General features: G+C 35.1%; 1 protein-coding gene across 1 annotated transcript; it reads right to left on the bottom strand.

Moving 5' to 3' along the window:
* Positions 1-744: 744 nt before the first annotated feature.
* Positions 745-3,564, bottom strand: LOC125217795 (cytochrome P450 CYP82D47-like). Its single transcript, XM_048119332.1, has 3 exons — positions 2,998-3,564; positions 2,217-2,636; positions 745-1,484 (listed from the first exon to the last, which is right to left on the bottom strand). Exons 1-3 carry the CDS (start codon positions 3,520-3,522, stop codon positions 858-860), a joined length of 1,572 nt encoding a protein of 523 aa, XP_047975289.1. The 5' UTR covers positions 3,523-3,564; the 3' UTR covers positions 745-857.
* Positions 3,565-16,226: the final 12,662 nt, after the last annotated feature.

The following is a 16,226-nucleotide window of genomic DNA, read 5'->3' as shown; positions in this document are numbered from 1 at the left end:
TTCATGAATACCAGATGATGGAATCATGGACGGAGATTTCATTCATCACCCATATGTGGGATCATACGTGGCATTATATGAGTCTCTTGTGGACCCCTCTTTTCTCATTTTATGTGGACCCCATGTCATCTCACTTTTTTTATATTTAAGCACCTAGAGTCTCATCATCTACAAATTAAAATGTTACTAACATTCTTATTTGATTTTATGACACGTCTTATTCATTTAAGGATATTTATGTAGAAACATTTTGATTTTTGATTCGGCATGTGTTTTAAAATATGTAATACTACGTTGCTCCTTAGATGATGTTTATAAGTCCTAATCTCAGAAAGCATTTATTTTACTCATAAAATGTTGCATAGTGCGTCATTTGGCTTTGTCACAACCATGTGAGCCGTCAATCAAAATATTCACCTCGAATTAAAAAAAAGATGGTTAAAACACTTCGTCATGGTAAAATTAAAACAAATTAAAATTTGTTGCATTATCATACTACTAAATTTAAATTTATATCCAGTTCTTGAACTGATTAAAAGTAAGAATAAGGTATTTACGTTCCAATAAATATGAATAATTTAGTTTTCAGCACAGAATTTTATATAGTTTTGTTTTGTAATTTAATGAAAAGAGAGTAAAAAAGAGAAAGAAATAGAGATGAGGTTGTTTCTATATTAAGAAATGTTCATATTTTAATTGGACAAACTCAAAAAAAATATTTCATTTTTAATAGGACAGAAGGAGTATGGGCCAATAACCATAATACTATATATTACAACTTTTTTATCATACCAACATCCATACATAGATTACATTCATTGAAACTGAAAGGAAAACAAATATAACAACATTTTTACTCAATATAAATTTGGTGATAACCTTGGGGCTATGAGAACATCAAGTGGTGTGGCTTTAAGGTTAGTTAATCCAACACTCTCACTCATATCAACCTCTTCATCCCCAACCGTTGAAACCTCAAAAGCATGCAATAAGTTAGCCAACACCAAATGCAACATATGCATCCCAAAGTTAGCCCCGGGGCATATCCTCCTGCCCGCGCCAAATGGAATGAACTCGAAATTCTGGCCTTTCACATCTATACTTTTGTGGTCAATATCAAGAAATCGTTCGGGCCTAAACTCCAAGGGGTCCTCCGCCCACAATTGTGGATCGCGGTGCAACTTCCAGACGTTCACGATCAGCCACGTCCCTTTGGACACATGGTAGCCACCCACATCGCAATCTTTCGTGAACTCGCGTATCCCGCCTAAGGGGCCTGCAGGGTACAGCCTCATAGTCTCTTTGATTATGGCTGCAAGATACGGCAAATTCTTTATATCTGATTCTTCCACTCGTCTTTCTTTTCCAACATGTTTGTCTAGTTCATCTTGAGCCTTCTTCAAGATGGGACGATTGTTCAAGAGAAGGGAGAGGGCCCATACTAGTACAACCGTAGTTGTGTCAGTTCCACCAGCAATTAAAACCTGCACCAGTTTGTAACAAATCAGTATTGGTCGAAATTATGCAATAATATTGCACTAAGATAAAAAAAAATTAAAATTAAATATTATAACACTTTTATTATATGTATATTTAAGCTTATTGAGGGCGCGCGAGCTGATCATAATCATAGCTTCTTAGTTTTGAATTAACCCCTTTTTCTACACCTTCTATTTTATTTTTAGGAAATTGGGGCTAAGATTATTTTGCGTATATTTCAATATCATGAATAAAAAATAATTCTTTCATTTATATTTAAAGTCTTACTTTTGCTTTTGGCGGATTTTGAAAAAAATGTGAATGAAAGTTAGTGTGATAGTTATTGAAATTTGAGTCATATTTTAAGAAATTAGTTTTACATTAAAAAATAAATATTAGAATAAAATAGATAAGTAATAAGGGAATGAAAGTATGACAGAATCAAATAAGATAAGATCTATGTTGGATTTACCAAAAAAAACAATGACCGTGTTTTAGTGGATTGATTGAAAAAAATATAGACGTACTACAATTCAACACTAAATAGACAGAAGGAGAAAATAAAATGTGACATGGTCTATTATTCTTTAAGTAGAGTAGTACGCTAAAAAGTTGTTATTTTTAGAATACTTCAATCTTTTTGAATTCTTTGTGATTACTAGAATTATCTATCTTTATGATTGCAAATTAAATATTTGTTCACACTAATCACACAACATTAATCTGTGACATCATACCAGGCACGTAGATTTGATGACTGTAAGCACATCATGTTGAAGATTCGCACCCTTCAAAACAGAGAGCATAACATCTATGAAATTCTGCGCCTTACTCTCTCCGGAATAGTCCTTATCCCGACGGTCCGCCACCCAGTCTCCGACAATTCTATCGAAATCCTTAGCCGTTTGTTTCATTTTCTTCTCATATCCACCTATATCCAGCCACCTGAGCCATGGCAGCGCATCCGCCGGCACAAACACCCCCGACAAGTAAAAAAACTCCCTCATCACCTTCCGACACTGCATCGCCTCCTCCGTATCATCACCGAGCCTCCTCCCCGCCACCACCCTCGTCACCACGTTCAAGCTCAGCTCCCCAAACCACCGCTTCATGTCCACCAGCACGTGATTCGACCCGCTCTCGCTCCTCCCCTCCTCCTGTTTGGCAATTGAAAGAAAAATTAAATACTCTATACAAGTTTTAATGCATAATTGGTAAAAAAAAATATAGATATAAATTATAATGACCCAATAAGGAACCTTATTAAAGAGAAAGTAGTTATTAAAAATAGATATGGATTTTTTTATAGGACAAACCAAATTGGAAAGATTCTCCATATTTATAGGATGCAAAGAATATAATACTTTCATTCCATAGTAGTAACTCATTTTATTTTCTGCAAAAAATATAGTTAAAGTGAATAGTAAGTAAAAAAGTATAATATAGATAAGAGTTTTTTCTGCATTATTTTCTATCTTAATTAATTTTTTATTCATTTATAAGACGAAGCTGAGTCACCTCCCAGGTCTCATAAAGCTTCTTCACGAAGTGCGCGGTCTCCGAGACTCGCACGCTCTGCTGCAGCTCGAGACGGCGCGCTGATAGAAGCTCTGCCGACACGAGCTTGCGTATCTCGCGCCAGTAGGGGCCGTACGGGGCGAACCCGAACATGGCGAGGTCGTAGCTCAGGTGCTTGGTGGATCGCAGCAGGGGGCGCGACGACACGGCGGCGTCGCAGGCGGTGAAGAGCTCCCTCGTGAGGTCCGGGCTGCTGACGACGACGGCACGGCGCACGCCGAGGCGGATCGTGAAGATCGGGCCGTGGCGGTCGGCTACGTCGGCTAGGTTGAAGTGAGGGAGATTGGTGGAGGAGGTCAGGAGGTGGAGGTGGCCAGTCAGGAGGCGTGCGCCGCCGGCTTCCGGCGGAGCTCTGAGTGCAGCATGCTTTAGGTTATCAGCTGATTTGCGGCGGAGTTTGGAGTAGCAGAAAAGGAGAGAGAGGGCAAAGGCTACGGCGGCGTAGAAGGTGGACAAGAATTCCATGGTTTATAATTGTTCTTTAAGGTGTATCCTGCTATGCTATGTATATATAGTTGGATTGGATATAATCTTCACGTTAAATACTCCTTCCATCCACCATTTAAAGAGACATTTTGAAAGAGACATTTTGACTTGGTACAAATTTAAGAAATTATTTGATTTTACAAAAAAAAATAAAGAGAAAAAAATGAGTGGAACGTGAGACCCATTTAAAGTACTCCTTCCATCACATAGAAATACATCATTTAGATTTGGCACGGGTTTTAATGTATAATTGATGAAGTAAAAGAGAAGAAGAAAAAGTGGTTGAAATTGTGTAGTGGATGGTGAGACCCATAAATAATAAAGTAAAAGAAAAGGAGAAAAAGGTTACCATAAATAGATATGGACTATTTGTATGGGATGGACGAAAAGGAAAATATGGTTTATTTCTATAGGACGGAGAGAGTATTAGTTTTATATTGGATTGTGAGTGTAAAAAGTTAGTAGGATGTGGGGTCTGCATACTAAAAGTGGAATAAAGCAAATGGTTATGTAAATCGTAAACAAACCAAAATGGTAAAATGGTTCTTTAAATCATGGATGAAGGGAGTATCTTAAATCGTGTCTCACATCGAATTGGTGATGATCCTATCTAATTTATATAAGAGTGGATAATCTTTCCTTTTATAAGTCTTTTTAAGGGGATGAATAGCTCATTTTTAATACTCCCTCCGTCCCAAGATAAGTGACCTACTTCTTTTGGGCACGGGATTTAAGGAATGGTATTTAAATAAGTTAAAGTTGAGAGAGTAAAGTATGAGAGAGGGAAAAGTAGAGGAGAGAAGAGAGAATAAAGTAGGTAGAGAATAAAGTAAGAGAGATGACTTTTTGTTAAAAATGAAAATAGGTCACTTATAGTGGGATACCCCAAAAAATAATACAAGTCACTTATCTTAGGACGGAAGGAGTATGTTTCAAAAAAAATCTAAATCGATGATAAATTTTATTTCTTTTTATCTCTTTTGTTTTCTATTAACGTAATGGAAGTCCGAATTCTCATTCTATAATGAATGGCTACTTTCTAATATCTTAAAACATCATGGTGATAACCTTTGCCGTCATAATCATTAACATGCCACAACCACATAATATTGCAAGGAAATTAAGATAATTTTGACTAGTAGTACTAGCTAGTGACCCGTGTGTTGCATATTATTGCCCAGTGAATAAATGAAATTAATCAGATTTGTATTGACTTTCGGGATCAGGAGTCGTGAAATTTTAAACTTTTGTCCTATTTGATTATCTCCAATATATATCGAATTATATTAAATCTATGAAATTTTAATATTTAATTAAATTATGTAATTTAAATGACTATTAGTATTTCTTTTTACAAGGCATGCTAAAAACTTGATAAAAAATAGTACTCTCTCCATTCATACAAAATAGTCTCATCTTTTTATTTTATTAATTTAAAACAGAATTGATTCTGAGCACTCAAGTGCTCGAATATAATAATATTTTTATTAATTTAAAATATACTTAACAAATTTCGAACACCCAAGTGCTCGTAAATTATTTATTTAATTAAAATAATACGTATAAAAATATTTCCAAGCAACGTGCTCGGAAATTTATCGAACTTAGGATTGCTCGAAAATTTATGCACCGAGCAGTTTTTGTGCTCGGAAAATATTGGATATTTTTTCTTCACCGTGCACTTTTACCGCATTGAGCACTTTGATGTTCAAAAAATAGCATTTATTGTAGTGTTGTTGTAAATGATTCAAGGTCATTTATTAGCTAATGCGATTCCAAGTACAAGTGATAATCCTAGCGCCGCAACCGATCCATCACTTAAATTAGAGAGTTCAAATGCGCGGTTTGATGAGGAGAGTTCTCTTATGCCACATTTTGCTCATCTCCAATGCTGTTTCGATGGGAGTGAGAATTGATATGGACTCGGTCTGCACCAGCAATGGCTTGAGCCCACCCACCCAATCAGCCTGTCGAAGCCTACCAATTACCAAGATTTCACCTAGTGAGAAGTATTACCCTAGATATAATATTTGAAAAATCTTGTAAATTATCGAGTCTTAGATATAGAATTTTGCCCACTCTTTTAAATAAACACAAATATTTTCTCATTCCAATATTTGTTCTTTATGTGAAAAATGTTCCCATAGCACTTTAACTAGGATTAGCATCTTCTTTTCCTTCAAGTTCTTGATCCCCTTCTCAATCTCTCACAAATGCGATGCTTGCAAGAGTTAACAACTAGCTAATCCCTAACTTGAAAGCATAAGTCCTAAATTTAAGTTCATGTATGTTGATTTGAAAAAATTAGAGAAAATTCTAAACATATTAAAATTTTGTGTATTTACTAGGAAAGAACCATAAATTACATCTCCAATTGTACCAATTTCATTATATTGCAACTAATCTATATATTGTATTGTATCCTTCTCTTTCCCACTTGTATCAATTTTATCAATTGATTTTAGATAATTATTAGTATAAAAAATATATTAAGTAAAATATTACTCCCTCCGTCCCGCTTAAGATGACACGTTTTCCTTTTTTAGTTTGTCCCAACTAAGATGACACATTTCCTTTTTTGGTAACTTTTTCTTTCCAATTAATACACTCAACCACTTTTTCTCACTCTTATTAAAATATTCATTTTTCTTTATCTCTCTACTTTAATACTTACACTCACATTCTCTCTCTCCAATTAAACACTTTAACCAATAACTCCTAAAACCCCGTGCCGGCTAAGCAATGTGTCATCTTAGCCGGGACGGAGGGAGTAGTATTCTAGTATCTAGAGCCGGAGCCAGAAACTTATATTGAAAGGGGCAAAAATATATATAAATATATAATATAGGTAAAATTTAAAAGTTTTAGAAGAGGAAATTATTGGAAAATATTTTTTTATACTTATAATAAATATTTTAGCTATATGCTATTGCTAGTATCCAACATAATGTTCTAACTTCTAAGAGAAAATAATAGGCTATCCTCCTACTCGCATTAAAGTGATACCTTTATTAATAGAGTGAACTACACAATTAATTCCTGATCTTGTCATAAAAGACATCAATGGTCCCTGCAAAAATTTTATAACATTTTTGATCCCTAAAAATTACTACATTTTTGGTACTTGTCGGTATATTATACCCCTTTGCATTTGAAAAATCTCCTAAATGCCATAGAGGGCATTTTTGGTACCTAGAAATTACAATTTTGGTACCTCTTCAATCATGTAATTATTTTAGACATACATAAAAGCACCTTTTACAACAAAAAAATTTTCTTTTAAATAATTCACTTAAATTTTTTAAATAGTTACTTGAATAATGTATAGATTAAGCTTTATAATGAAAAAATTACTATAGTTCATTTTATTTTTTAGTAAAAAAATGTTACTTGCAAGAGTTCGCTATACTATATTTTAACTAACGTAATTAAAATATTTATTATATAGTTCATTTTATTATATTTTTGTAGTAAATTTCAATTATTATATTTAACAAATATTCTTCACTATACTGTATTTTTTAATTAACGTAAACTAAATTTTTATTTTTCACTTAAGTATAGTAACATTTAAATATTTAAGTAATATTTTTTAAATAAAAATTTACTATAATTCACTATAATATTTTTTCTTCTCAAATTTAAAAAATTTTAGTAAAAGTTTTAAGTAAAAATAAATTCTGCAAAGAATTTCCTATAATTCACTTTAATATTTATATTTTAAAATATTACTATTAAATATAATATTTTCTTCGCAAATATATAGATTAATTTTTATAAAAAATAATATTTAATTTTAAAAATAAATAAAGCATAATTAAAACATATGGTTTCTTATTTAAAATTTTGAAATCATAAAGCATCAAATATTATTTAAATGAAAGTATAATTGAGTTTATAAAAGAAAATGGTGATGGAAGAAAAAATGAAAAAAAATAAAAGAATAGAAAAGTCCAAAATGCCCCAGAACTTTAAATATTCACACTAGTGGTACCTAGGGTTAGTTTTGTCTTATCATTCCAAAAATGATATAAAAAATTTTAGAGACCATTGGTGCATCTTTAAACAAGATTAGGGACTATTTGTGTAGTTCACTCTTATTAATATTCCTTATTTTAGAGAGGTCATCACTATTATCTAGTCTATGAAACTATCTTTTAGCCAAGAGATGATTATGTTCCTTATATTAGAGAGGTCTTCATCGTTATCTACTTTGTGCCAATACCATCAATGGAAGTCTGGAACCAATTAATCAATTATAAATCTCTTCGTGAAAATAGTAGTAATTGTATCGTAGTAGGGATGGAAATGAGTCAAAATACCCGGCTTCAATTTCAAATTTGTGCGATTATAAATATCTTGATGTGGCACTCATCAGCAAGCAAACCAAATTCAAGTTCGAATTCTCTTCCTTAATTAAAATTTTAGCCAAAGCGGAGGTAATTAATAAAAGAGGGAATGTAATTTGCTTTAACATAGTAAAAATTCATCCACTTTAATAAAGAATAGTGAAAGTCTACTCATTTTTTCGATAAGGGCCCGTTTTGTAACGTGGATGGAATATAATGATAAATAAATGTCAATATATCGTCTCTGTTTACACGTTTATCTCTATCTCCTTGGAAAGGAATAAATTAGTCACTCTATAGAAATATATACATACAAATCACACTTTTTTTTTCTTTTTTTTTTTCTTTTTTCTTTTTACATACAAATCACACTTACCATCATACTAGCTCCTAATTTTAAAATAGTGAATTTGTAGTTTCATTTATATTTTTATCACCACGATAGTATTTTATTTTTAAAATTTGAAACAAAAATAAATGAAATCATTCAAGCATGGTAGTTTTTGAGTTGAATGAAATTTAATCCTAAATTTTTGGATATTGATTGTATAGTTTAGGGTGTTGGGCACAACCGTCATTCGGCCAGTAGCGTTTCGGCTGAAACCGACTTGTCTGAGTAAAACTCACTAGAATAGAACTTGTCGAAATTACTATAATACTATGTCGAATAGCATTCTGTCCTCAATTTCACTTAGTCATGTGAAACTTTCTGGAATCAAGGAGGCGATACCATTCGGCAAAGTGGTGTTTTGGTTGAGAATTCACTAGATCGAATGAAACTCTCTAGAATCAAGGAGTACAAACCACTAGGCCGAATAGGATTTTGAATATGGATCCACTCGGTCCAGTGAAACTACATGAAAGTGCAATTCTTTTCAAATCTTTTCTTTAATTTCTGGCGTCGTTCCAACTTCGTTTTCCATACCGTTTCAAATCCTACAATGAAACTAACATACTATAATGAGTCCAAACTAGGGGTGGGGAAAAATACTGAAATACTAATTTTTCGGTATATCGCAATTTTCGGTACGGTATGATACCGTAATGGTATCAGTTTTCCTATACTGCGATATATCGTGGTATACCGAATATATACCGAATCCATGACCAAAAAATCGGTATATGTTGAAATATTATACAAATATTATAATATATTAATATATTCATATATAAAATAGAATTAAAAACTTAAAATCTCCGAAAATCCCACTTTTAAATATTTTGTGTATAAAATGATTTTTTTTTGCATAACGGTAATACGGTATATCGTACTTCGGTATACCGCAATAACTGTAAAGGCCCTAAAATCACGAATTTAAAATTTAGTTCAAATCCGTTGGAGGTCAGATATAAAATACTTTATAAGTCTTAATTAGTACTCCCTCCGTTCCATAGAAATGAAGGCGTTTCTTTTCGGCACGAAGATTAAGAAAAATTGTGTTGGGTTAGTTAAGTAAAAGGAGAATAAAGTGGAAATGAAAAAGGTAGAGAATAAAGTGGAAATTGTGTTGGGTTAGTTAATTGTCTTCCAAATTTATAATTCTTATTGATTGAATAGTTTGATGACAATTGCCCTATTTATAGACTAAGGAAAATAAAATACCTAACTTATTGAATAAGAAAACAAAGATATGGAAAAGATATGGTGAAATAAAAGATAACTAAATAATTGAGATTTCCTAAGATACGGGATCGTATCAACTTCCCCACGGTTGAAATCCACCTTGTCCTCAAGGTGAAAACCACGAAGCAACGACGAAAGTTGAAAGCCAAAGCCTTGACGATGCGTCTCCTCCTGGATCAAAAACACATCGAGCAGCTGAGTGTTTCCCTTCATCACCTCCATAAAAAATCAACGAAGGCAGACTGATGTAGTCATCCAAATTCAACGCTAAAATGGAAAGCTCTGCCACACGTCCCTGAATGGTCAATGATACGCCCGGATTTTGCACTGTTTTAAGGCCATTATTTGGTCCGTTTTTGTTATCAAAATCACTCTACATGTCCATTATTTGCATATTCTATACATTTTGGTATTTTGACGTGTTTTGTGAGAAATGTGCATATTTGAGCCGAAAAGGGGAGTAAAAACGCATAGTCTGGAAATCTGGAGTCAGACGGCGACCGGCGACCGCCGCGCCCGGCGGGCCAGAGCTATGTGGCGGCCCGCCTCGGAAATTTACGCTAGGAGAAGAGTCTCGCCCGGCGACCGCCGGAGGACATGTGGCGGTCCGCCACCGAAGGGTCAGAGTCTCTGGACTCCAACGCGGCGACCGCCGGCCAAGGTGCGGCGGACCGCCGGAGAAAGGCGGCGAATCCGACCAGCCCTAGATTTGCTCCAAGATTTACCAAATTTTGAAGATCTTTTCCTTCTATGATGGGGAATAATCTTCCCCTATAAATAGGACCTCAAGCTTCATCAAAAGAGAGTTTTTTTTTCCGACACACAACAAAAACACATTCATAGAGATCAAAAGCTAGAGTACTTCTATTGTGCAAGGAGTTGAAGAAGGATTTCAAGAACATCAAGAACGACAAGGATTCAACCTACGGGTTTTATTTGCTTTAGTTTTATGTTCAAATTGCTTTCCCTTCAATCTATGTTTTTAGTTTATTCAGTCATGTGTAACTAAACTCATAGGATTCTAGGGACGTGTTAGTAGCAATTTTGGTTATACAATTCCGTTTTCTATTTAATATCCGTTTTGTTTTTACTTTGTTTCTTCCCTAAGTTAATCATGATGCTTCATAATTGAGTGACACAATTATGTATGATTCAATACAACTTGCTTCATAACTGTGACAGAGTTCTAGCGAGTTAGATCCACTTAGTAGACACTACAGTTAGCTTCCTTTAAAACGGCACTGTTAATTGAGAGTGAGGACTTTTCAAGGGTCTTAGGAGCTTTTTGGAGTTACGTGTTAGGATTGACAACCCTAATGTTAGTAATCAACGTTTGTATCGCATGAGCATAAGCTAGGTGACTCGTCCTTTCAAAGTATTAAATGTGCTAGGGTATTGTAGTTTGGAATTTGTATAACCATTAAAGCGAAAGCACATCCCTGGAATTCTCCTTATCTCTATACTTTTCTCTCCGTGATTTGTTTGTTTTTAGTTGTTTACTGTTTTTAATATTTACTGTTTTCAAAAAGTTACAAAAATTCTTGTTTCTCCAGATAGTAATTGAGTTCTAGTAGAAGATAGACACTTTGTGTACATCTTCCCCGTGTTCGATACCCGGTACTAACCTTTTGCTATACTATACCTACTCTGTATACTTGCAGGTATTTATAGTGCAAATAAAAAGTGCATCAGTCAAACACGGCTTGTTATTTCGCGGAGGAATCAACCTAGCATCGGCATCGAGCGATGTTAATCGAGGATTCATTCTTGTAATATCAGTGACATTCAAATCCCCATTAAGTTCCGGAGCAGTATTGAAGACAACATGGTTTGCAGGCATGTGCAGCTCGATGCGAAAGGTCCCTGTGGCAAACAAGCACTTGATTACTTCTTCATGTGGAAGCTCCTTCTTGCTATCACTTGGATCCGGTTTTGCCATCTGCATAGCAACAAATTCACTTTTTTGATTGTTGAAACTAACACATATACTGGATTGAATGCGCGCACAGTGATCATTTTGATCATCTTATGTTGTATGGTTTGAATATGTTGTATGGCGTGAATTATGTGAGTTATGGATATGTGAATTTGTGATGGTACTTAGAGAGTTGGAATTCAATCTTTAATTTGATATGATATGGTGCAGAAAGAAGTTGTTGATCTGTAATGTTAAAGATCATTGGAATTAAGAATTTGATGAAAATTAGTGTTGTTTATGCCCCGTGTTTGAGTGCATTCTGTGGGTACAATTCGCATGCCATAGGACAACAACACTCCATTATCTGTGATCTGTTTGATTATCCGTCTGCACCCTAAATGGGTGGTCTGTGCGGAGTCCTCTTGAGGAAAAAATTCGCGTACACGTGTACCCCTAGTATATTTGTTCAGATATGTGAAAATGATAGTGATCTGTCATCCGTATATGTGTTGATATTTGAATAAGATTGTAATGGATTCTTTGGGTTTAACTCGATAATTGGTGTGGTGAGTGGAAATCAACTGCCTTATTTTTATTTTGTATTCTCTCTTATATATTTTATGAATGTATATATGATTACCCATTTTGGTAAATTCATTGAAATCAATGGCGACTATATGAATGTGGAATTTAAATGGTTGTTGGTGTTGGTAATGAATAAATATATATAGACCTGGTAAGTATACACGTGTTAAAACTGGGTGAGTGGTGACATGTATACTATAAGTGCATTAGTCTGGATATTTTAATGAACTAATATATGTTTATGACTTCAGTAAGTCTTAGAAAATCCAGAGAGGACGATATAAAGGTCATACTTGTATTGTTGTTTATTTTTTTGAAAGTAAGCATATATGCATATGGATATAAGGATGTTGATTCTGGAGAGAAAAAATTATGGTAATAATTTTGTAACTATATAGGTTGCATAGCGTTTACTTATCTTTGGAAATTATGCTCTAATGTTGTATATACTACCGGGCTTGTTGAAGCTCACTCCTTTCTCTTCCCTCTTGCAGATTAGAGGATCATACTACTCTTTTGTTGTACAGCTGCTCAAGTAAGGTCATTAGCCCTTTTTTTGTGTTTGGGAAATTTTGTTTGATATGTTAGATGTGGCATGTATAGAAGGTCTAATGTACTATGGACATTTCATTTACTTCGTTATCTATATATTTGAAAATATATGCATAGAATCTTGGGGATAGGCTTATGCGCTTATGCTCTAGTTCTAGATATCATATAGCAGTTTTTTTTCGTTCATCAAGCAAAGGAAATTAATTTTCTTTGTATTAAAAGAAAAGAAGAATCAAGGAATTTATGCTAATTTGAGAGCTGTATCAAAAAGTGACATCATTTATTTGATTATTAAACTAATCGGGTAAGGGTGTGTTACAATAACGATATAAAAAATTAACCATACCGAATTTTTCGGTATACCGGATTGCGATAAACTGAAAATTCAGCATGATAACGGTTTGAAATATTGTCATACCACAGTTTCCAGTATGGTATGCGGTATGACTTTCTCGGTACGCTATGCCATACCGACCCACCCTACTCTAAACATGCATAAAACCACGTAAAATCAAGGGGTTAAAGATTGGATACGTGATTCACATCAATTGGATGTCTAGAATTTAAGCCATATGAGTTTATTTAAGGGATGCTCGGTTTGCAAGATTGTATTCCGAGATTAAATATGTATTGCGTTTGGTTCATGAGATTCAATCCCACAACTCAATCGTATATGGGATAATTAGTCATAACTAATCCCCTATGACTAAAATAATCTCACAACTCAAAGCTTGATTATATCTTAATACTAATTTATCTAGGAATCCGAATACCACCTTAGAGTTTTAAAGAGATTGGGCATCAAAAGACAACAAATAAAGTGAAATTCACATTTTTCGAACATTAGCGGACCACTGGGTGGGTTGAAACTAACTCACAGGATAGTAGCATGATTTGGATTCTTTGACTTGTTCCAACAGAGCACATGATTGGTCGCATCGCAACCAGATCGGACCGCTGAGTTTGTGCTTATGGACTCAGCTGACCGTTCACTTTTCAATACTTGTGATCGATCTTGACTCCAAACTTAATATTTTACTCTTGACCCCGTTTAAGCTTCTTTTTTTTTGTATTAAAACTCAACAAAATCGTTAAACCTAGGAGTAGGAATAAAGACAAAAGTATGCTTCAATAAACCATCTAATCATGAAACAGTCATTTACCACCTCACAAATCACAAGATAGGATCTATTTTTGATCCCCAAAGATTAATTTCATTCTATATAAGCAAACAATCATGCATCTGCACCTTTGGCTCAGTGCGAATCAGTTTTTTGTTTGAACCTCATGGCAACAAGGTTATCTTCTTCGAAAATTGATAAATGCAACAACCAAGACAGACTTTCGTTCTAGTCAACATATTTGAATCTGGCGATTCATCTTGTTGTCATGTTACTCTAAGAAATGAATTAATTAATGCCCATAGTCCTGTTTTGAATGGATGTCCAAATAAAGATATATACGACAAAGGGGGGACAAAATCAATGAGTGCATATTCATTCTACTACAAAGAATAAACCATGAGTGGTTGAAGACACGTAGTTGTCACTGTGTGCACAGAAAGGAATAACAAGTTTCCTAGGTCCAGCAAATCCACTAGATCACAAGGTCTAGGAACTCACTGGTCGTTGGAAAATCTAGGTCGTCGGACACACAAAGCACTTCTTCAAAAACCCTCAACCACTTATAATAAAACCTAGCACAGGGAAGTAGGGATCGATCCCACAGAGATGGATGCGTAATGATCATGCTCAAGGATTTGGAAATTGTTTTTGGGTTGGCTGCTGCCACGCATTTTTTTTTTGGGTTGAGGAAATTAAACTAAATTTGGGATTTTAAACTGCTACGCTAACAGCAAGATCTAGGCGAAACAACAAAAGCATGCACGTAAACTAGAACCGAAATAATCGCTAGATCTGAGAAACTATTATAAATTACCTAGATCTGGGAAATAAACTGACGGTGGGGACCATGACTGAAAAAGCAGAGTACGGACGAAAAGCTGGAAAAAAAACTAACTAAGGTACTAACTAACAACGACATCATCTTCTCCAACCAATTTGCATAAAAACTCAGAAGAAACAGGTATGAGCGTAATCGGAAAACAGAGCAGACTGGATTTTAACGATTTAATGAAGAACAATTAAGAACTAAACAGATCTACGGATGCTAGACGAAGCAAACAGAAAACTCAAAATCCATGCATAACTCGACTTCCCCTGTTCAAATCCAACTTCGGATGCTAAATCCACTCCGGATCCAAGCATCCGACACAAACTCCAGCCAAAAACATTCCATAACTTCAGATTCAACAAACAACCTCCGATCAATAACAACACCGCGGATCTACAACCAAATTCCCCAGATCGAGCACCAAAGTGACAAAAACAGAGATCAACATGCAACTTGCCAAAATTAAAACTTTTAACAGCAGGATCAACATAGATCAACACGAGATAACACAAATATAACGAAAACTAAGAAATGCATAGATAATCAGTAACATCAACAACCAAATCGACTTCCAAAAGTGAAGTTCGAACGAAATAGAGTGCAAAAGAACCGAAAGTAAATAGATTGTAACTTCGCCCTCACGCGGACGGTGTTACGACGGAATTTATCTGAAGATTGGACCCCTTAAAACCTAAACTACCCCAGAACTCCCATTTCCCAAGTGTGTGCGTGATGTGTGTGAGCTAAGAGCGAAAAGTCTATATTGTGTGTTGCATGCTCCTCTATTTATAGGCGTTGAAGTGGGGCCCAGCGAGGTATAGATAGACTTTGTTGCCCTCGGCTATTGACTCCCTTCTTCTAGCCTTCTTTTCCTTAAATTCTGCTCACTTCTCCTTCATTCCTTCACTAGTCCGTTTCCTCCAGCATCTCCTGGATCTAGCGATTCTGTCACACACCTGGCTTAAAAACTGTGTTAGACCCAGCAAAATATAGTGTTTTTCACCATATAACCGATGCATGAAATTAGCCTTATCAAACTGCTCACACTTAAATCATACTTGTCCTCAAGTATAAAGACAAGAAAAAGAATAAGGCGAATTTCAAGCAAGGTTATCCCCTGACCGACTCTTTAGACTCTAGACAGACTCCTATACCAACTCCTAGACCTAGACACAACTTGAAACTAAAACACTTAAAGAAAAACATACAAACACATAAACACATATGCATGAGCTAGCTTCAACTTTTAGGCAACCGTCCCCACAAGATTAAGGTCAATCCAACAGGCTGCACTCCTCCAAATAGGCCCTTTCTCTTCCTCTACCTAGCCAATCTGTCAGTTCGTCAAGATAGCCTCTTACTTACCTAATTATTGCATTCACTCGATCACTCATTCCTCACCAGGGATGTTAGGATCGATTCTCTCTTAAGTTATTGCCACACCACTGAAGCGTCGGGTTATGAGTGTTTCCCCTCTTTTCCTGGGTCAGGTCATTATCGTTCCTGCCCTTTAAACAACTTCCCCCTGGACTTCGTCCAGTTTATTCCTCCATTTTCCTCTTCTCTCCTCTGGAATTCGTCCAGCTTATAACACCTTATCCTGGACTTCGTCCTTCATGACCCAATTCCCCTATTTTTCTCCTTCATGACTCTTCTCCCTAAGCATTCAGTGGCGGCCCCTTTACATGTGTTAGCTCAAAGT

Source organism: Salvia hispanica, chromosome 4 (assembly GCF_023119035.1).
Source record: "Salvia hispanica cultivar TCC Black 2014 chromosome 4, UniMelb_Shisp_WGS_1.0, whole genome shotgun sequence".
Classification (NCBI taxonomy): Eukaryota; Viridiplantae; Streptophyta; class Magnoliopsida; order Lamiales; family Lamiaceae; genus Salvia; species Salvia hispanica.
This window is presented reverse-complemented; position numbering and strand designations above follow the sequence as displayed.